At 41.3% G+C, this 21624-nt stretch overlaps 1 protein-coding gene across 2 annotated transcripts in view; it reads right to left on the bottom strand.

The window, feature by feature from the left end:
* top2b (DNA topoisomerase II beta) overlaps positions 1-21624 on the bottom strand; it is a 29221-nt gene that overhangs the window by 2749 nt on the left and 4848 nt on the right. For both annotated transcript variants that reach the window (XM_083982764.1, XM_083982765.1), the window contains exons 4-32: positions 20641-20704; positions 18834-18979; positions 18640-18737; positions 17430-17642; positions 15744-15917; positions 14080-14181; positions 13852-13989; positions 13603-13741; positions 11837-11994; positions 10769-10894; positions 10581-10691; positions 9916-10021; positions 9697-9806; positions 8957-9049; positions 8557-8671; positions 8327-8448; positions 7673-7821; positions 7328-7559; positions 6535-6669; positions 6108-6308; positions 5754-5949; positions 5570-5661; positions 5233-5388; positions 4986-5069; positions 4035-4229; positions 3823-3949; positions 3266-3427; positions 1585-1846; positions 934-1016 (exon numbers count right to left, since the gene is read on the bottom strand). In XM_083982764.1, coding sequence (XP_083838890.1) covers positions 934-1016; positions 1585-1846; positions 3266-3427; positions 3823-3949; positions 4035-4229; positions 4986-5069; positions 5233-5388; positions 5570-5661; positions 5754-5949; positions 6108-6308; positions 6535-6669; positions 7328-7559; positions 7673-7821; positions 8327-8448; positions 8557-8671; positions 8957-9049; positions 9697-9806; positions 9916-10021; positions 10581-10691; positions 10769-10894; positions 11837-11994; positions 13603-13741; positions 13852-13989; positions 14080-14181; positions 15744-15917; positions 17430-17642; positions 18640-18737; positions 18834-18979; positions 20641-20704 — 4089 coding nt within the window. The remainder of the gene's footprint in view (positions 1-933; positions 1017-1584; positions 1847-3265; positions 3428-3822; positions 3950-4034; positions 4230-4985; positions 5070-5232; positions 5389-5569; positions 5662-5753; positions 5950-6107; positions 6309-6534; positions 6670-7327; positions 7560-7672; positions 7822-8326; positions 8449-8556; positions 8672-8956; positions 9050-9696; positions 9807-9915; positions 10022-10580; positions 10692-10768; positions 10895-11836; positions 11995-13602; positions 13742-13851; positions 13990-14079; positions 14182-15743; positions 15918-17429; positions 17643-18639; positions 18738-18833; positions 18980-20640; positions 20705-21624) is intronic.

Here is a 21624-nt window from a genome sequence, read left to right as displayed (position 1 = left end):
ATATATATATATATATATATATATATATATATATATATATATATATATATATATATATATATATATATATATATATATATATTCATATCTCTCTCCACTTCACCAACTTTATCTCCATGGTTTCATAGAGGATTTACTTTTTTTTTTCATTCTAAATGGTAAATTCTTCTTTACAGTAACATCAAATGAGGAAACCTACTGTAGAAGCAGGAACTACATGAATTATAAAATAAAGTGTAAAACTGGGGGAAAAAAAACATCCATAATTTATATTATAGTAATAATTATTATTTTATACATTTTATAACAATATAAAACACTGTTAGTTAAAGCAGATATCAGTGGAATGTTTTTGTTAATATAAGTCCTAAATAGTCCTATTTTCCGTCAGCAATCACTTACATGAAGTGTTTCAGCCTAAACACGAGTCTCTCCGTCACTCTGCTCTGCTGTAACCCGAGGAGGAAATTTTCCTTGTGGGATACAAGTGTTATCCAATGAGGAGAGAGAACGGCATGAAGGGCTGTGTGTGCAGCCAAGGGATGCGCGTGAATGTGGTGACGTAGCACGAGGACCAATTGATGCCTGACAAGGGCGGGGGCTGCTAACTCATGGTACGTTCAAAGAAACTCGTACTTTGTGTTTTTCCTTCCTGTGAAGTCATACCAGTTCGATCTGGTACGAGTTCACGGGTCGGAAGTTACGAGTGGCCGTTATAGGGAACTTTCACAGACAACAGGATGGTAAAAACACGAGCTACGGGTTACCTGGAACGCTACCAAGTCGTAGTTGTGACTTGAAGCTGTAACTTACGGTTTCAAAAGCCTGCCTTGAACGCAGCATTAGCCGAAACGGCCGTGAAGCTGATATCTGCTTTAAGTCATGCAGTGTGCATTGTAATCCACAGCCATCCAAACAGCCGCTTCTACTCACCACTGTCGTTGCTTTTTTCAGAGAAGGCTGATTTGGACAAGAAGATGCTGGTTGTTGCTTTCTTCTTAGCGTCTGGTGTAGACCTTCAGAGGAGGAAAGCATATTCAGTTTTTTGTAATAAATTACACTTTTTTTCATTTTCATTCATTTTCTATACCGCTTATCCTGCACTAGGGTCACAGGTGAACTGGAGCTCATCTCAGCTGACTTCAGGCAAGAGGCGGGGTACACCCTGGATAGGTCGCCAGTCTATCGCAGGGCTAACATACTGTATATATAGACAGACATTCACACCTTTGGGCAATTTAGAGTCACCAATTAACCAAACCTGCATGTCTTTGGTCTGTGGGAGGAAGCCGGAGTACCCAGAGAGAACCCACGCATGCACAGGGAGAACATGCAAACTCCACACAGAAGGGCCCCAGCCGGCCGGCGGGTTCGAACCCAGAACCCTCTTGCTGTGAGGCGACAGTGCTAACCACTGCACCTCGGTGCCGCACGGTGCATCTGCTTCTGTATTAAAACGGTGTTTACACACCACTGTCTTCTGATGACTGGCATGTTGCATTATAAGCACCAGCCTACAACTTAATATAATAGCGTGCATATGGCTCATATGGCTCTGTGGGGACTGATCTGCTGCAGTCTTACGTGGTGGTCTTCTGTTTGCTTGTAGAGAAGGCGTCTTCGTTGTCGTTGTCGTCGTCGTCGTTGTCGTTGTCATTGTCATTGTCATTGTCGTCGTCTTCATCGTCATCGTTGTGGTCGTTGTAGCGGCTCTTGGAGTCGGACGAAGGAAAGTCGTCTTTGAACGACGACCTGACCGGAGAGGAAGTCACGCCGTCGTCTCCGTTCTCCTCTTCCTCTGCGTCCTCCTCCTCCGAGAAGTCAAACGTGTATTTTGGCTTGGAAGCTGAAAGACAAGAGCCGAGTCCGTGTCAAAGCGCATTATTACTGCTGTGGATTCCGACGCCTCGTGCGATCGTTATTCCTGTTTCAGCCGGGTTGCATCACGCCACGTTCAAACACTTGGGAGCCGACAGAGGATAATGAGCCTGAGGTAACCTCCACCGAGCCCAACGCTTCTCTCTGTCCTCAGGTTTGATGTCACTGAGTGAAATTACATAGTACTAGCCACCGTCATCATCAGAGCCCTGGTGTTGACAGTGGGTCACATCAGAGAGCTTTAACATATTCACAGAGGAAGAGAACGGTGCAGAATACACCACTGATGCTGTTCACTCTAACACTACTCAAACTAAAACTGCAGTTGGTGCATGCACCGTCCTGTCCAGTTATTCATGACATGAACATGTGCAATGGTCAAGTGTTCCTGCGGCTTTAGGTATACAGTCACAACTGGTTTGGAGCTAAATGCTTACATGGAAGGTTTCACAAAGGTACAGCAGTCAGTTTTGGATGCTGTGGACCGAGTCTGGACTGAACCTCAGTGTTCCTCACCAAGTGATAGAAAGTATAGTTGTCTCTGACGTGGCCTGGGATATGGATGTCAGTCTGTGTCTGGAGTCCCCAAAGAAGAGATAGGTGTCAATGATTTTTTTTATTTTTTTTATCTTTTTTTAATTTCTTTAGATTGCGACATGATGTGTTGCTGTTCGAGATCTCTCACTCAAACAGGTTCTATTGAAGTGATTTCTTGAAATTAGATTTATTACAGTTAGTTCTGTTAGTTATCTTTGTCTAACCAAATTTGTTTGATGATCGTAAACATTTAAGTGTGACAAATATGCAAAAAACTAAGAAATCTGGAAGGGGGCAAATACTTTTTCACAGCACTGTATGTTTGTATGTAAGGTCATATATGTTAAGTTGTGGCAGGAACGTGGCGGTGAACAGGGAGGACTTTGCATGGCAGAGATCACTGCAAGAGGGGTTTCTCATATTTACTACATATTCTACTACAGTTTCTTTATTAGATTGATTTAATGCTGCCTGTTATTGTTGGGATGCTGCTGCCCAACCCCTGCTCCTCAGGCAAACGGAGCGAAGGCAAATACGTCCGAGGAGTTCATTGGTAAATAACCTAAAGAAATCGTAGCTAACATGCTAATTAGCTTGCTCTTCTTCTCGGGCAAAACATGACCGCATTGCATTGTGGGATACGGGAGTAGAAAGTAGTGTACATTGCTTGTTCACTCAATTTTGCGGTGCACTGTGGGTGTTTTGTCATCCACTACATAGTGGATGAATTCAGCCACGGAGAATTGGAACAACACTATAAAACTACTATAACACTACAAAATGGCGAACAAACGATATAGTGCACTACACTCCTCAGTGTGGACAGTTGACCAGCTCCACTCAGCCGTACCTGATGCTCTCTGGGACTTGGTCTCTCTGGGGATGACCAGCGGCTCACTGTTCTCCAGATCACTGTCCGACTTGGACTCGTCATCAGACCAGGGGTTCCTCTTCTTCACCTTCTTAGCAGGGGTGCCTTTGGGTACTGGAGTTTTTCTCACTCTTGGGGTTCCTGCAGCACAGGACACAGGGGGGAACAGACCGTTAGCTGTCGGTACTCTCACTCTGACTGAGACCATAAGATTTCAGTTTGTTCTCTGCACTGCACTGCATCAAAGAGGCCTGAGGTATTCTGTTTATCCAGCTAGCACTGTATTATGATGTCTGGAAAGTTGTATCTGAGCAATAACTGTCTGAGCTGATGATTCAACCATAAAACAAGTTCTCATCACAAATAACAGTCTCCTGTCAATGTGAAAGTGAACCACTGAGCAGTTGATTACTGAGTGGGTTTGGAAACACAGACGGATCAATAAAGCAAAGCAACATAAAAAAAAGAAAATGTAAAGGTCAACATTTCAACATGAGACAGAAGAACCATGTGAATCTTCAGAACTCAGAGCTAACCTGGCTCTTTCTTCTCCTTCTTGACACGTGGAGTCTTTGGTTTGGCAACAGAGTTTTCTCCTGTTCCTCCCTCTACAGCCAAACCATCGTCATCAAACTCGATCTTCACCGATACGTCTGCGTCGCCCTGAGAGGAAAACACAACAACGTGTAACCACCCTGACCTCTCCACATGACTCTTTCCTTTTCAGACGGATGTCGGCGGTCGTTACCTTCTTCTTTTTGGTCAGTTTCTTGGCGGCGTCGGATTTGATCGGCTGAGTGGGAGGCTCCACCCTGCGGCCAAACGGCGAAGGCAGGGTCTCCTCCAGGTTCAGCTTCTTCGCTTTAGGTTTGCCCACCTTACCCTTCACTAGTTTGATGGCTCTTCCTGCGCTCTGCTCCTCCCGCTCTATCTTCTCCACATTCTGACAGACAACACACAGCAAGTCTTTACTTTCATTCCTTTTTTACTTTTACAACACAAATAAAAGCCAGAACAGCTATAAACCAATGCTGCATTTCCTCTACATGGACTCCACTCAGCTTCACTTCACATTCAGACAAACTAATGTGGCTGCCACAGTTGTTAGATTTCAGCTGTGAGACATTTATCTTCCAACATCTAAACAGTTACTTTCTTGTCTGAAAAAATATTAAAACTTCATAAAGTGACATATTAACAGGCCTACAGCAGGCTTTGGCTTTAGCCGTGCAGAATATCCATTTTGGAACCTCGGCTGAGCTGGTACCAGTAAAGTAGTTCCAGATAACCAGATTCCAGGTACTAATGGAAACGTACATAGAGCAAATAACCTAACCTGCAAACAAAAAGCTCCTACTGTTAAATAAGTACAATCATGCATCTTGAGCACAGCAGACTCCTCCCTCACTCAATGTAAGTGCACAACTGTTTTATAATTTCTCCCACTTGGTGTGTGAGTAATAAAAGTTTTATACGACAGAGCATTTCATCTAAAAAGTGAAAGACTGATATTTAGAACCCCTCATCATGTCATGCTCATGTGTAATTTAATACTTTCTACAAAGCTGTGCTCATCAGCTGTCCTTCACAGCTTCAGCCTTGAGGCCAAGAGAGTGTTGTGGCACATTTGAAGACATAAAAAAGGCAACGGGAAGCAACAGGAAGGAGGAAGAGAATGAAAACGGCTGCACAAACTTACATCCAGCTCCTCGATGAAGACGGCCAGGTCCTCCTTCCACAGATCCTCGGAATTTTTCCTCTGGAGGTCGTTCAGTTCTCCTTTCTGCACATCAGCACACATCCACTTTGTTCACTGACACATATCTACTTCACATTTTCATACACTAGATCTGAAATGTGTCCTTTAATAATTGTGAGCTGAACACTGCTGAATGTGGGGACTGACTCCCATTTGAGAAATGCTCTGCTAAATAAATAAGTCTCACCTTGTGGTCCCTCTGTTTGAGCAGTTCATCCACCTTCTCTTTAGTCAGACACCACAGAGGCATGTTGAGGATGTAGTTGAAGTTTGGCCCCGAGGTCGAGCCTGAGTCCAACGAACTGTCGCTGTCGTTTCCCTCTTGGTAATCCTCCTCCAGTGCCTGATGCAGACAAACAGGAAACATAAATGTCAGGGTCCAACTCCTTCTGCCAGGATCACTCATACATTCATTGTTATTAAAGATGACCATAACGCTGTTTAGTTGCACTATAAAGTCATTCATACATTTTGACCTGTAGCCTGTAAACTGTGCAGATGCACTATATGTTCTAGAAGATTACCTTTTCCTGAGCTTTGGTCCAGGCTGCCACTGGATCTGATTCGTAGCCTTTCTGGACCAGCATGCGGATCAGTTCCCGTCTGGATTTGTTTTCTATTAGGACAAAAATAATAATAATTAGAACAGAAATTATATAAACAAATATTTGTGGATGCATAAGGAAGTGATTTGTCCTGCATTCTTACCGATTGAAACTTTTCCTTCAATCTTCTCCAGTACAAAGCGAGCCTGGTTGGACAGTTTGGAGGCCTCGGCTCCCAGGCTGCCCAGTAACCAGTCCTTCCTCAGTTTGTAGTAGTTGAGGCGGAGCTCAAAGAACTCCTTGAGGATGTCTTGGACCGAGTCGTACCTCTTAAGACAACCCATGTGGTCAAACAGAACCTGAACAGAGAAAAAAGAAAATCAGTCCCTACTTACTGTACTTCAAAACAAGACGGAAGAGAAAAGAAGGAAAACCTAATACACTGTTTGTCTGACTTCATATGGCCCAGTCATGTTTTCATAACTGCAACTTCATCTGACTACATTGTTGACGTTACCATGGAGTTGCAGGTGAGGCTGGACTGCAGCTTGAAGACTTTGTGGAGGCCTACTGCCTCGGCCTGGGCCAGTTTATCCTCAGACATGCGCACCACGAACTTGACTGTAGTGTCTGTGTGGTATTCCTTATAGTCATTGATGAGAGCCGGTGTTTTGTCTGTGCCCTGCAGCATAGGCTCCAGCACAGACTCCTTATAGGCCTGCACATGGGAGGACAGAAACTGTTATTTACAGTACAACAAACACATAACAAACCAGATGTGAAACTGCAGTAGAACACACACACAACTACACACTGCTGTTATCTTTTGGTTATGGTAAATATTTCAGTTTCCTCTGTGGGACGTGTTCAATTTAATCTCACATGGAAAGGACACTGCAATAGAAAACATTTCAAGAGGCAAAAGAAAAGCAGCTGAGGTTTACCTGTGTCCATGTGCGCACAGGAAGCTCTGTGATCTCTATGGTGTTCTTGTCAATGACACACACCTCTCCACTGACCAGGTACTGGTTCTGACCCAGTTCATGGATCACCCCTTTGAAGTTTTTGTAGCTGGGAAGCTGAATGAGTACAAACAGAAGCAGAGGGACATAAACTGAGACAATATTTTTTTGTCAGCCACACCACAGAAAGAATCCATCGCCATGTTTTTATTTGCATCACTAAGTGCACTTCCATCCCCTCTAAGAATGAACAAAAGCTAAATATCGCAATAAAAACTGGTAAAGGAAACGCCTGAATCTCCAAAAACCTCTCAAATATCGCTAAAACATGTTTACGCTCTTGTGAGGTGGTTTTTCAGACGATATGAAAGTGTATCACAAAAGTGTGATGGAAACGCTAATCGGTTTGAGAACATCACCCAGCTAGTTGAACGCATCCCGGGTCATCCTGAAATTTTGTATCCATAGTTGTTCTGAAATCCTCTCCCAGAAATCCCTTATTCATGGCCACTGCCACACATCATTTATACAGTATATAATGTAATAATATATATCATATATACATAAGGGCTTTGCCTCATCTTCTGTTAAAAACAATAACAGCAACAGCTGAGATCACTGTCTCATCACCATAGAAACGCAAGACGCTCACGTCCATCTTCCTCAAAGTGAAGTCTCGCGGGACGAGAATTTAAAAGAATTATGGGATATCGCGAGACTAGACTTTACGAGAGAACCACGGCTCATTGGCAAACCGGCAGCCGTCAGTGTTTACCATGGGCAGGGGGTCCTGGTGGTTGAGCATGCGGTTGATGTTGTTGACGATCTCTCTGGTGTCGTAGTTGGGGATCTTACACGCCCAGCCCGTCCCGATGCCCTCGGCGCCGTTCACCAGCACCAGTGGAATGATGGGAATGTACCACTCGGGCTCCACTTTCTGGTTGTCATCGTACAAGAATTTGAGCAGGTTGGAATCCACCGCTGGGTACAACAGCTTAGCAAGAGGACTGTGAGGGGGGGGGACATAACATTATTAGATTACCTCTGTTCAAAAATGGATCCCTGCTAAGACCACATCCACAGCCTAACCTGACCCTGGAGGATAACAGTTCCTGCTCACCTGAGCATGGTGAAGATGTAACGAGGGCTGGCAGCATCTTTTCCTCCGTTGATGCGAGTACCAAACTGTCCGAGAGGCTGCAGGATGTTCACGTTGTTGCTGCCCACGAAGTTCTGGGCCAAGTTCACGATGGTCATCATGAGAGCTTGCTACGTGGGTGAATGAAAAATGAGTGGTCAGTAATCGTGAATAGTCAGTGGAACACTGAATTCAACTTTGAGGATTTGTATGAACCCACAGGTGCATCTCAATAAATTAGAATATCATGGAAGACTTTTTTCAATTCAAACAATGAAGCTCATATCTATATAGATTCATTACACAGACTGAAATATTTCACATTTCTATGTCTTTTAATTGTAATGAATATGTCTTATATTTAATGAAATATAATTCAGTAAATCAAAACATTAGTATAGTGAAACAGTTCACTATTGTAACCTAATGGTGTCACACTCTAACCAGCTAATGAACTCAAAAACACCTGCAAAGCTTTCCTGAGCCTGTGAATGGTCTCTTAGTCTGGTTCAGTAGCTCTAGCTGATGAGATGTTAAACTTTGAGCTTTTCCCACCAAAATCAAAGCTAAAACCCTGAAGGTGTCACTGAGACATTGACATGTAGACACATCTAGAAGACACTGAGCTGACTGTACCTCTCCGTGATGGTAGGCCGACATCTCAGCCACGGAACCGGCCAGCTGTGCTACCTTCACTTCCCTCTTGTCGTTCCTTTTCATACAGGTGAACAGGACCTTCCTCTGACCTGGCTTCAGACCTGGAAACAACACACACATTCCATCAGAGGGAGACTTTAAATGAACATTGTCCATTTTTTTTTTTCACTCATGGAAGCCATGCACAGATATGAAGCATGTCTACAAACCATCGACCGAAGATGGGATGGATCTCTCATTGTCAGAGTTGGAGAACAGAATCAGCTCTTTGTTGATGAAGTCGTTGTAGGAGAGGTGTCTGGCCTGTGTTCCATACAGGTATTGCTGAAAAACAATTCAAATAAAATGTCATCCATGTGCTTCAATCTGTGGTACAATATTTCATCTGAGTGGTTTCACGTGACTTTAGATCGTTTTAGATACTGTCAACAGATCTACCGTGATTGGTCTTTAGACGTCAAACACATGAAGGAAAACCACAGAAAATGAAACGGCGTCTAATCCCAGAGTTTGTGGAGCTCAGTGTGAAGGATTCCCAGAGTGGGAGCAGCACACACACAGAAACCAAACCACCCTTCCCCCTGTCATCACTGCAGCGAAGCCACAAACCTCTGGCAGGCCGTGCATCCTCCTCTGACGTCTGTCCTCCATGAAGTTAGTCAGCCACTCCTTCCTGTCGTCTGTCTTCTTCTTACTGAAGGCCTGAAAAACCACAACAAAGACAATCAGTATCTTTACTGCACAGGGCTGAGGTTTTTTGTTACAGGCCATGTTGTGTCCAAACAACAGAACATGGAGGTACCAGCTTCATACTGAGACATCTCTGCACTGTTTCAAATCACATTCAAATCTGAATTTTGTTCACTAGATGACAAACATTTTGTCATCCTCAGATAAGTCCAAAAAGTGTCGTTGTGATCCGTTGCTCCACTACTTATAATATTTCAATTTCCCTTCTTGAAGTTTTATATTGAGTTGGTAAAACTTAAGTGTGTTGCAAATGCTACATAACAGATTTGGTTTGAATGCCCTTTAATGGACAAGGGACGTAATAATAAGCTGGTATAGGTGTATATAATGAGCTAAAACAAACATTAAAAATGTTAATATCATTTGAATATTTAACATATTCAAATATCAACATATAAGAGCGTCAACAATTGGAATGTGATTTGGGGGGAGGATTGACAGCCCTAGTGTAAACCCTTTGATAGCAGATCTCAAACCCTTTACTTGTGATGTCAGTAATCAGAGAGGCTCCGATTCATTTCTACTGAACTGTCTGAAATAGTGTCTGTAGTTTGTGTAGGACTCGGGAGAACTGGATGAAATGGTCACAGTAAACTCACCAGAGTGATGGCAGCGTCATCCTCCACACCGCCGTATCTGAAGGAGATGCGGTGCCTTTCCATGTCGGCAAAGTACTCCTTTGCCTCTTTGCTTGTACTTGTACCCAAACCTGAAAAATAAATTCACACATAAACAACTACGGAAGGATGTTTGTGTTCATAAAAACATTCTTTATATACAGATATGTATTTATATTTGTTCAGACTTGAGCAGCAAACCTTTGTAGTACTTTATATGCCAGGTTTTATAATTCTCTGTTTGTTTCTTCCACTCATCAAACTCTGGAATGCTGTAGAAGGACAGTTCCTGCTTGCTCTTGGTCGCCTGCAGACAACAAATCAAAAGAATCAACACAGCTCAGGTCCAGAAGAAGCTCTAACGTGTCTACATTTAGTATAAAATCATTTCATTGTTTCCCAAGCTCTTTTTAAGGATCCAATCTGTTTTTTAAGGTTCATGTTATCCTCTCCTGGCACACACACTGTGCTGTGTTCTTGATCCACAACAGTTTTGTTCCAGTACATGTGTAAGCAACATTTATGTTCTTCTTTGGTTCTCATATAAAGACTTGTTGGATACAAGTGTAGACAAAATGATTATGACTGTATTTACCCCATTACCCAGGTATATTAACCTAACATTACAGTACAGAAAGTGTTCAACTTTCTCTCCACATATGAAGTGTATGTTGAGGTTTCATTTAAATCAGATACAAGCCAGTTCCACTTTGACGATATCCACCCTTTACCACTGTGCACTGCTTGGTAATCATCTCTTCTAAGGGGAAAAGTGGCTTTATCTATATCTATTTAGAGTTTTGATGCCTGTGATTAGCTTTTGTGCTGAAGTGGTGGTGTTGTTTGTTAGTGTGTGTCTTTCTCACTTTGACGATGGGTGTGATGAACTCCTCCAGGAATGTGTGTTTCAGCAGGGAGGGCCAGTTGTGGTGGAAGAAGTTGATGAGCAGACCTTTGATGTGGGAACCATCTTGATCCTGAGAGCAGACAAACACAGTGAGGAAGTGAAAGCAACAGACCTGAGCAGCTGAGCCTCGTCCCCGACGCCACCTACCTGATCCGTCATGATCATGATCTTGCCGTAGCGCAGACTCCTCAGAGACTCCGGGTCCTCGTAGCTCTTCTTGTACTGGAGGCCCACGATTTTGATGATGTTGTTGATCTCAGCGTTTTCCATGATCTGTTGGCAGAAATGATGATGCACAGTGTGTTAAAGATCTATACAGAGGTTCTCTAAACTTCAGCTTGTGTTTTCTGAAGTAGTTCACGACATTCAGATCATTTTTTCTTTGTTGTAGAAGCTTCTTTTCAGCTCCACTTTCTTGATTACTCTCTGACATGCAAGTTAACATCACTTTGTAGAATCCATTCTTCTCTGTACCTGCAACGTTTCCTGCCTTTCCTTCCGTTTTAATTTTTGGGAATTCAGTTTTTTATTTTTTTTACCTTTCACTCCTATTTTACTACCAAAAAGAGTGTGTTTTTATGTTAATGACTTAAATGTACACAAATGAAATAGAAATTACTTTAAATTCATTGAAGTAGCAAACAACACTTTTCCTCCGTACCTTTAGAACAAATACTGCATGATGCAACGTAACACTGACCTATAAGTACTTCAAGTACCAACAAAATATTAATGCTTAGGAGCTTTAAACTGTTTCCAGTAAAATAAATTATATTAGTTTAACACATGGCTTTCAGACAATAGGTGGTCATCATGTATTTTTACACTTCCAGTCACAGAATGTTGCAGAATTTGCAAAACAACAGTTCAGCTGACACATAGAAGTCACCCGGGAACTGAAAATAATAGGACCCTACTTGTCTTGCCTTCAGATCCTGTTCTTTAAAAAACAAACCCTAGTATTGTATTATGAGCACTGTTCCTGCATAGAAACAACATTAATCATTAGTTCCACCTTTTGTCAACCTTTTGAAGTGGCACATCTGTCAGTGCTTGCCTTGTTCTCTCCAGTGATCTTATAGACAACTTCCATGAAGCTTGAGGATTTCAGGTCCTCGAGCTTTAGGAAACAACCTGCTACAGTGAGACATACAAGAGACACACTGTAACAGGTTGTGTCCGCTGAAGGACTCCCTCTAACATCTAGAGTCATACCTGCTTGTGTGTTGCCTCTCGCACATTCAGGATCTTCCCCCTCAGTGGGAACACCCCGTAGCGATCGCGTCCAATGACTCCCAGTCCAGACACAGCCAGAGACTTGGCTGAGTCTCCCTCAGTGAGGATGAGTGTGCATTCAGAGGAGTGTTTGCCTCCTGTGGACACAGATCCATCATTAGATTAAAGATCAATCATTCAAATGACAAAGTGACAGTGAAGTGTTAATCAAAAGCCGGTTTTCAAATCAAGGTCTCAATCAAAGTCTTTTTTCACAGCAGAATTTGTTCTTGTCATAGTAACAAAACACAGTTGTCAGTCACTGATGACTAATGTTCAGTTAGGTTGTACAAATAAGACGCAGCAGTAAAGCAGAGAGCCAGAGATGTGTTGACCTAAATGGAAACTGAAAAAGGCAGATGCCTGATCTCTAAAGGCTGTAGAAAAACATTGATTAGGGTGGAATCATGGGTACTATAACTGCTCGAATGGTAAAAATCAATAATTTATCACATCTACACGACTCTGACTCCATAAGCAGAAATATAACCATCACTGACAGAAACTCGCCCAGTAGAAAGATCTGATGCATGGAACAACACAGGCACAGGAAGTGTGAAACAGCAACAAAAACTTGGAGCAGCACACAACAAAGTGTGCAGCCTGTTTTTTACCATGTGAGACTTCCAAAGACATCCAAAATAATTTGATCTGTTTTATCTTTTTAAAGACACAGACACTTGGCATGCGTTTATCTCCTCACTCCCCAACTCCAACTCCTGCAGCAGCCTCCTCACCCGCTGCAGCCTGAACTCTACCAGCTCTACGTGGTGCAGACAGACAGACAGCTGGCAGAGGACAGTCACTGACCACTTTTATATCCCTTCTTAAAATTCACTTTAATCATCAATTTTGTTCACTTTCATTGTCTAGTTTTCTTTGCTTTGCTATATTTTTGGTTTTACAGCTTTTTACTGATTGTCCTTTTCATGGTGCCACTGCCTTTGGTGGATTTACACTTTATAGACATTTGATTGTATTTCTGACATCTTGTTTGATTTACATACCTAATATGGATTTGAAAAGTGTCCCATAAAAAAATATTGTTATCATTACTGAATGTCAGCTGCCCATAAAATGGCAAATTAAACTGAAATGAATCAGTGACAACAATACTTCTTAACATTGCTATGGCACCCAGATTCCGCTGTTTTGTGTTGATACAGATTTGTGACGTGTTCAGTTAATCGTGTTAATTTAAATCCTACTCATGTTATATCATGCATATATGCAGATGATACATCATACGTTAATCCATATCAGTTAATGTGATCTGTACCTCTCTGTAAAATACATCAACATATAGGATTTAGGATAGAGACTACAACCATGTTTCCATCCACTTGTCAATCGATTTATCTCAAGATCAATCATGTTTAACCTCTGCCGTGTCTTTAACAACTGGAATACGTAGCAGAATTGACATAAAACATCACAACTCACATTTATCAGACAAAGAACTGTTTCCATCAGAATTTTGTCGCAACAACTTTGTATCGATCAAGAGAAAATGCGATGAGATCGACTGTATTAACTTTTTAGCAATATTCATGATATTTAATGGAATTCTACCGTTTCCATAAGGAATTTTCAATGCGATTTTGCTTAATGAGAATAAAAACGTGTGGATGGAAACATGGTTTATGACCACAGCCATGGATGTCCTGGGTTTAACACATAGATAAATAACAGCAGCGTGTACACACCGGCATCGTTGGCGTCATCTAGTTTGGGGATGCCTTTGATCTTGCTGTACTTCACAGATGAGCACTTTTTATTCAGCTGCGTCTGAGCTTTGAACTTCACCCAGTTGAGTATACTCTCCACAATCCCACAGTTGGTTGCCTGTGGGTGACAGAGACAAAAGCCTTTCATGTTAGATGATGTCCAACTGTTTTACATAATAAGCCAAAAACAGAGTGAGGCGGTGAAACGAAGGGAGGCGTCGTTCTTACAGCCCTGACGAACTTCTCCGACAGAAGGCACTTGGACCCGAAGCTTTTGGTCTGGAGTGTCATGTTCTCCTTGGTCTGGGAGTCGAAGGAGGGGTTCTCGATCAGGGCGTTCACAAACACCCAGATGTGGTTCTTCACCTGAAGCGAGAGTGAGAGGACGGTGAGTACACATTTACAGCGACACCGCTCACTTACATTGGGAAATGCTGCACAGATCAGTCACACTACCTGGAAGGGTTTGACTGTCACTCCTGCCTTGTTCTTCTTCTTCACCACTTCAATTAGTTTGGACACGATCTGGTCCACCACATAGTCGGTGTGTCTGCCACCCTGAAGCACACACACACGCGTGTTAACAACACTCTTTGTCTGCTTATTTCATCTGTTCTGACACCTGGGCCCAGTTGTTCAAAGGTAATCTGATATTGAAAATGAGATGTTCAAAATTAAAAACGATTAGATCACGTGATCCAGTGTTGGTTTTAATCTGTATCAAACCCTCAGTTTGAGAAAACTTGGATCCAAAAGAACAGGATTATTCTGATCCCAGCAGTCGGGTGGATTCAAGGTGGATTTCAGGAACACAATGTCATTTAAATTAAATTCAAACAATATTTTTAATGTAGTACATATTGATTTATATTTTGCACCTGATTTTTATACCATAACAGTGATAAGTAAATAAAGTTAACTTTTGATCCTTCACCAAATGAAGAACTTTCCTCCAACTACTGGATAATTAAATAAAATTAGAATTTTGAAGTTTGGGAAAATATTCACAATGTATTTTGTACTGTATATTAGGGCTGCCACGATTAGTCGACTAGTCACGACTACGTCGACTATTAAAATCGTCGACAACTAATTTAATAGTCGACGAGTCGTTTTTTTTTTTTTTTTAACTTTGTTTTTCACTCAAAACTGCTGTGGCACCTTCACACACGCACCCGCCCACCACACACACACATGCACTCACTCACTTACAGTTAGTACAGTTGTTCTCTCTCTTTTCTCTCTCTACCTCTCTTGTCCGTCATCAAGCGGCACCGGTGTGAGTTTGAGCTGCACCTCAGTTTCACTTGTTTTCACTTGACAGAGTTTCACACAGAACTTTCTGGTGGAGTCTTTCTATGTTTCTCCTTCTGTGACAGTAAAAAGGGACATTTACATTTTTTCAGACAATACGATTGTCTTATTCGATTTTTTTTTTTAACAGAACGACTATTATTTACACTGAGCACAAAATGTAGGCTACTTTTGTTATATTTGAGTGAGACCAAAACATTTTATTATATAATATATAGGCCTATATAATAATTCCTTAGTTTCAGGTGTCTACCTCATTTTATTCATATATGTTTGATGCCAGAGACAAATGAAGGAAACCTAAAAAACCTTAAGTATTTTTTTGGGTGTTTAGGCCAGTGCCTTATCCTTATTTTACTCAGCTGTTTGCACTTTATACTACAGTTAAAGAATTGTTTGTTGCTACAAGCTGCATATTTCATTAAAAGTTTAATTAACTATCATCTTAATTGTCTCTATTTTTAGTTAGCATATACCTTAAACACTTCAAGCTGAAAGCTAATGATGGTATATAAGAGCAGCTGCATGCTGGTGCGATAAGCTGTATGTTTTACATTCAATTTACGTATGATCCGATTAGTCGACTAATCGAAAAAAATAGTCGGTGACTAGTCGACTATCAAAATAATCGTTTGTGGCAGCCCTACTGTATATCTGCTTTTTTATTTATTTAAAAAGCCAGAATCAGACGGATCCAATCCAATTTTGCTTAGAACAACTGGGATAAAAAGTAAAATGGATTACGTGATCCTGGATTACAAAATCTGGATGATTTGGAACTGGGCCCAGGAGTGATGTTCAGGTACCTTGGTGGTGGCGATGCAGTTGACAAAGCTGATTTGCTGGAATCCTTTCTCGCTCATGGTGAGGCAGACCTCCCACCGATCGTTCACAGTCTCGTTCACCACCTTCAGGGCCACGCCCGTCTCGTCCAGTTTGTCCTTCACGTACAGATCCACGTAGCTGCGGAAGCCGGTCACCTTTTTGTGGGAGGAACAAGTTTGAGTTAGGGTGCGTTTCATTCATCTGCATTGGAATCAAAATATGTAAAAATCTATTTTCAGAGGGCTGGATGCAGAATACTGCGAGTTCATTTTATCAACTCAGTCGCTGAGGCAACAAACACACCGGAGGATACTTTTTTTTTTTTAAAGCAGAGAGAAATTTCCTTGAGACAGCAGCAAAGCCAAAAAAGGTAACAGAGTTAACAAAAAATGAACTCACTTTGAACTCACTCTAATGAAATCACATTGAATAAGCAGAGCATTGATGTGAAATCGTGAAAAAAACATATCAAAATATTTATTTGTTACCAAAAATCATTAAGAAACAGCTCAGATGAAGGAGTTTCCCTTAAAGCAACGCAGAGCTGCTCACTTGTCAAATGCTTTCAGAACTTTAATGTATCTGCAGTGTGCATGGTGCAACTGTTTTATCTGGGAAAACACACAAGCACTGGACCAGGACTATAAGCAGATCCACATGATTAAATACTCTGCATCAGCACCAGGGGCCATAAAGACCTGAGCCAGACACCCAGACATAACATCAATTTACCTTCTTCCGTTGACAACGATATTCATTAGCAACAAAATCAACACATCTCAAGTGAAAGCGTTAACACCTCCTTTTCCCTGCGATTCCCTCTTCTTACATCGTCCTCACACCTTTTCACACGTATTTCTTATTTCAACTGTGTGTATTCTACATGCAGACTTTTTTTTTCATTCTGATACTAATCATTCTGAATGAAGACTCCGACTGAGTGAAGACTTTGCAATAAAATATGAAAAAAATATTATAATAATAATAAAATAAAAAAAACATGTGAAGATGTCAACTGTTTACATGATGTGATCTATTCTGTTCTGGTGTTTACACCGACCGACCCGACTGGACGCGCTGGTTCAGGCCTTAAATCATAGCCTATAGCCTACAAATGACTTGGTGGGTCATTTTTCTTTTTTGTTGGGGCTGAGAATTAGAGCTAGTGAATCGGGCTGTGTCGGGTCCGGGCTCTCACACCCGTGGGTCAGGTCGGGTTGGAGCATTTGCAAGTGAAGAAACATCACCACGCGTTTACGTCAGGCAAACGCAAACAGACAACATTCTGTTTTACCACTGATATCATTTTTCTTTTGATCGGTTTGGGATTGGAATATCTGGCTCCAAGTAAACACAGTTAATGATTAGAAATATGAATAATCAGCATCAGCACCTGGATTTTAATCCTTCTGTCAGCTTCCAGTGTAGGATATCTTCATTATATTCATATCTGACATGTCCGTCACAGTTGGAAGTTAAAATTCCTATAGCGATGAAACCGCCTGGTACACACATTAAGATTATCTAAATCTCAACAGATTTTTTTTTTATCTGTGAGAGACCCCACTCATGAAGACAAAACATCTTTGATTGAACAGTTTCGATCATATTGTGTGTGGTGTGCTATGATAATCCAAATACTTGTAGGATAAGAAGAGAAGACTTACAGGCAACTTTTTCCCGTTGAGCAATACTTTGACCCCTCTGCAGGAGCCTGCTACATCGTATGCTCTGCGGGTCAGGAGTGCTACTATGTCCTTGTCCAGTTTCTCCATCTTGAACTTGGACAGGTCTGGCTGGAATGTCACGCTGGTGAAATCGTCCCCGTCGAAGAACTTGATCTTGGGGTCGGAGGTCTTGGTCATGTTGTTCTGCCACGTCTGAAGAAAGAAAAACACCATGAATCGATACTCAAACACATCATCTTCACAGCAGCTGAACACATGATGTTTAATGATTTCATGATGAACTCAGAACAACCACACTGTGCCCCGTGAGTTTAGCCCCACCAGCTGTGACAGGAAACACCGTGTGATTCAACAGCGCTGCTCGAGGACGAGCTTAACGTGGTGAGAGTTCAGACAACCTTACCTCGCATACGAACAGATGACAACATCCTATAAAACAGCAATAACTTCATTCAAAGATCGAGTGACACTGAGGAGGATCACGTTTAAAATGTGCTACAATTAGATCAAACGGGTCACTGCCATCAAGAGATGTTGAACACATTAGCTGTTTGTACAGAGTGTAAACATGGTAATGACTGTCTTGTCTGTTTACAGTAGAAAACCTGACATTATCACAGCCGATCACTAAAGCTACTTTCCAGAGTCCAGAGCAGGAACTAATGTAGTCAAATCAATACTACAGGCTTCCTACACATTTGAAATGTCAAAATTCCATACTTTTTCCAGAACCTACTTTCCAGACTTCTTGGTAAAAAAAATCAAATAATTTGTGACATTTGAGTAAATAGATATATATGTATAATAAATCATGCAATTAATCATTTGTTTTCATTATTCTGAATTCGTATGCCATTATGTCACCAAATAATTTCCAGGAGATTGTAGTTAGGTACAATAGCAAAATAATTAACCCAAATAACATTAGATAAGACCAAACCCAGATAAGTATTAAGATAAATACATTTCCATACAATAGTTTCCATTTTTCATACTTTTCCAGACCTGGAAATGTCAATAAATAAAATCAAATCCCATTCTTTCCATACTTGCGTAGGAACCCTGATACTAAATTAACTAAATAAACTACTCAATCAAAACTAACGACTGCAAACATTCCAACTTTATTCTCCCTAATGTTTTGAAGGAGTGACAGCTGAAGACGTTTAATTCAAAGAGTCCTCCTCACCTGTTTGAAGCTGTGTCTGTATTCCTTGCAGGCTGTTTCCACGGTGAACTTGGTACTGAAGATGTTGCAGAGTTTAGCACCGTACCCGTTCCTCCCACCTGGGGCCAGAGAAACAAATAGCAGTCACCTTTCTGAGAGCAACTTCAGCGTCCACTGATAAAGAAGTAGAAGAAGTAGAAGACGGCTCGTCTCACCTGTCACCTTCTTCTCGTCATCGTCATAGTTACTGGAGGTGAGCAGGTGGCCGAAAATGAGAGCTGGGACGTACATCTTCTCATCCTTGTGCTCCACCACAGGTATTCCTTTACCGTTGTTCCATATGGAGATGGTGTTGGACTCACTGGTGGAGGCAGGCAATAAGAAATACAGGAGTTTCAGAGATAAGTTTTAGAGATTTTGATTCTCTCTGTATGTCGTGGGAGAGTGTTGGACATCCTACCCTAAGCCTTTTAAATCTGTGGATCCGAAAGCAAATTTGGTGTTTGTATTTTTGAAGGATTTCACTGTGATTTCTCCAGATTACATCAATAGACCAGAGGCCTGTCCTACGCAGCCACATCTACATACTGAGACAAGTCTTTCATTATCTGCCGTCACTCAGACTAACAACTGCAGTCATGGTAAGTGGTCACATGATACTGGTTATCAGCTTGGTGAGTAGATTTCAGTTTTCTAACCATGAATGTGTTTACAAAAGGGACGCTGTTTGACGTCTAGCAACCTGTGTCTGTATGCCAGTGTTGATATTTTTCATTTATTTATATTTTATTTAACCTTTATTTAACCAGGCAGAATCATTAAGAACGAGCTATTATTTATGATGATGGCCTGATATATGTCACCTGCAATCAAGAGCTGTTGCCAGCCCATTATGTCAGATTTTTTATACACTGGTACACATGTCCCATTTGTTATTATGAGCTTTTATCAGGTAAATCTATATACAAGTTGTATTGTGACAATGCATTACTAAATTGTTGCCCTTTCTTGGTTTTTAGGTGTCTTTAACATCTGGCCAGGGACAAAGGATGAAAATTAGCCCTACTGGATAACTCTAGCTAGCTTGCAGTTTATTTTAATACTGTCAATTGGTGTTGCATTGTCCCTGTTAAACAAACCAAAACATAAATTAAATAAAATAAATGTCTAATGAAATCAATAAGAGAAATGAAGCTAATTAAGCGCCAGACCTCGACCATGGATGTTCACTCAGCTGAAGCGTTATAAGGCTTCCCGCTATATATTTTGTGACTGCTCTGGGACATTCAGTAACACTTGTTCCTCACTGAGGGGCTGTGCTCCTCACATCAGCAGCAGAGACCTGAGTGCCACAGGGCTAATGGGATCATCTATCCAGCAGGGGACATGAGGCAGAGCAGCAGCTGGGCTAAAGGACATGCTGCTGTTTAAGCAGTCAGATGTGGAGGCAGCTGACAGGCTGAAGGTGAAATACATAGAAAACAAGAGCTCGCTGTATTACACCACCCACACCCGTGACTCTATACCTCCTCCATCTACTGCATTAATTCATCAAGCTCTTGTGAAAGCCACAGCATGAAGACAACAAGCTGCTGACCACAGCCAGAGGAACAAGCTGCCTGTCTACTGAGGATGTAATGATTTGATGACATTTTGATTTTTTTTTTTTTTTTGCGGCACCGTCCTCCTTACAGGTGACACACATGTCCTCCAGTCAGTGTAACTTTTTGCTGCGAAATATGACTGAAGGCACGAGTGGAAGTCTGCACGTGTCGACACGCCGCCATGAGTTGACGACATAAGGAGCTGATTTTTTTTTTTAAGTGTACCGATAGTATTAATTGGTCAAAGTTGTTGTTATCGGTTGACAGTTAAACGGTTAATCATGGGCATCCCTAATGTAGATACTATGACTTCATTTAACAGGTGGTCATGGGACAACAAAGAAATTATGACAGTGAAAAGACAACTCATGCAGATGACACTTTTGACTTTTTTGAAACTGTGAAACGCTGCACTCACGGATCGATGGTGATCTTAATGGTCGTCATGTTCTTGTCCCTCTGTTTGTTGTCTGCTGCATTGACTGTCAACAGAAAGAACAGCACACATTCATTCATTCAATATCAGTTTTTCAAAGCACAGAAACAGTATCAATCAAAGTTGTAAATCTTTATGAAAACAGACACCAAAGAAGTATCTATTCTTGTACTCTTTGATCTGAGTGCCGCTTCAGACACCAACACTGATTCAGAACCTACATACATGATAAACTGTTTTTTTTTTGATAAACTGAATGGACATTACATGTGAGGGTCCCCCAAGGGTCAATTGTTGGACCACTGCTGTTTCATCTCTATATGCTTCAACATGTCACCAGTAACACAACTTAAACTACCATCATGCAGATAATTCACAACTTTACATTTCACTATACCCTGATGACCCATCTCTCATATCAATTACATCAATCTTTGGATGACAGAGAACTTTTTTTTTAGAACTAAATAAAGTTAAAACAGAAATACTCATCTCTGGTTCACAGGCTCAGAGACAGAGAATCGCAGCATCTCAATTCCCTGTCTCTGGAGAGCAAAGTCCTATTAACCACATTAAAAGATGAGCATTCTACCATCTCAAAAATATTTACAAATTCTCCCTCGGAACCTCAGAATTAAATTAATTCATGCATTCATAATAAGCAGACTACATTACTATATTGGCCTATTCATTGGCCTTGCAAAATCATGCATTCAGAGGTTACACCCTGACCCTACCAGGTGGAGGTAAAGATTAAGTTATACTTCCTAAGAAAAAAGAATACAAATTAAATTCCCCCTAGTGGTTGAATAATCTATATCTATATCAATAAAAGCAGGATTACTGCAGAGCTACACACTTTAGGACACTACAGCTCTTATTTTTGTTGAATGATTCAGCCTTTAAAAAAAAAAAAAAACTCCCCAACCCTGTGCTTCTCCTGCAATTACATGCAGACAGTGATAA

This window comes from Trachurus trachurus (genome assembly GCF_905171665.1).
Source record: "Trachurus trachurus genome assembly, chromosome: 11".
NCBI classification, from domain to species: Eukaryota; Metazoa; Chordata; class Actinopteri; order Carangiformes; family Carangidae; genus Trachurus; species Trachurus trachurus.
This window is presented reverse-complemented; position numbering and strand designations above follow the sequence as displayed.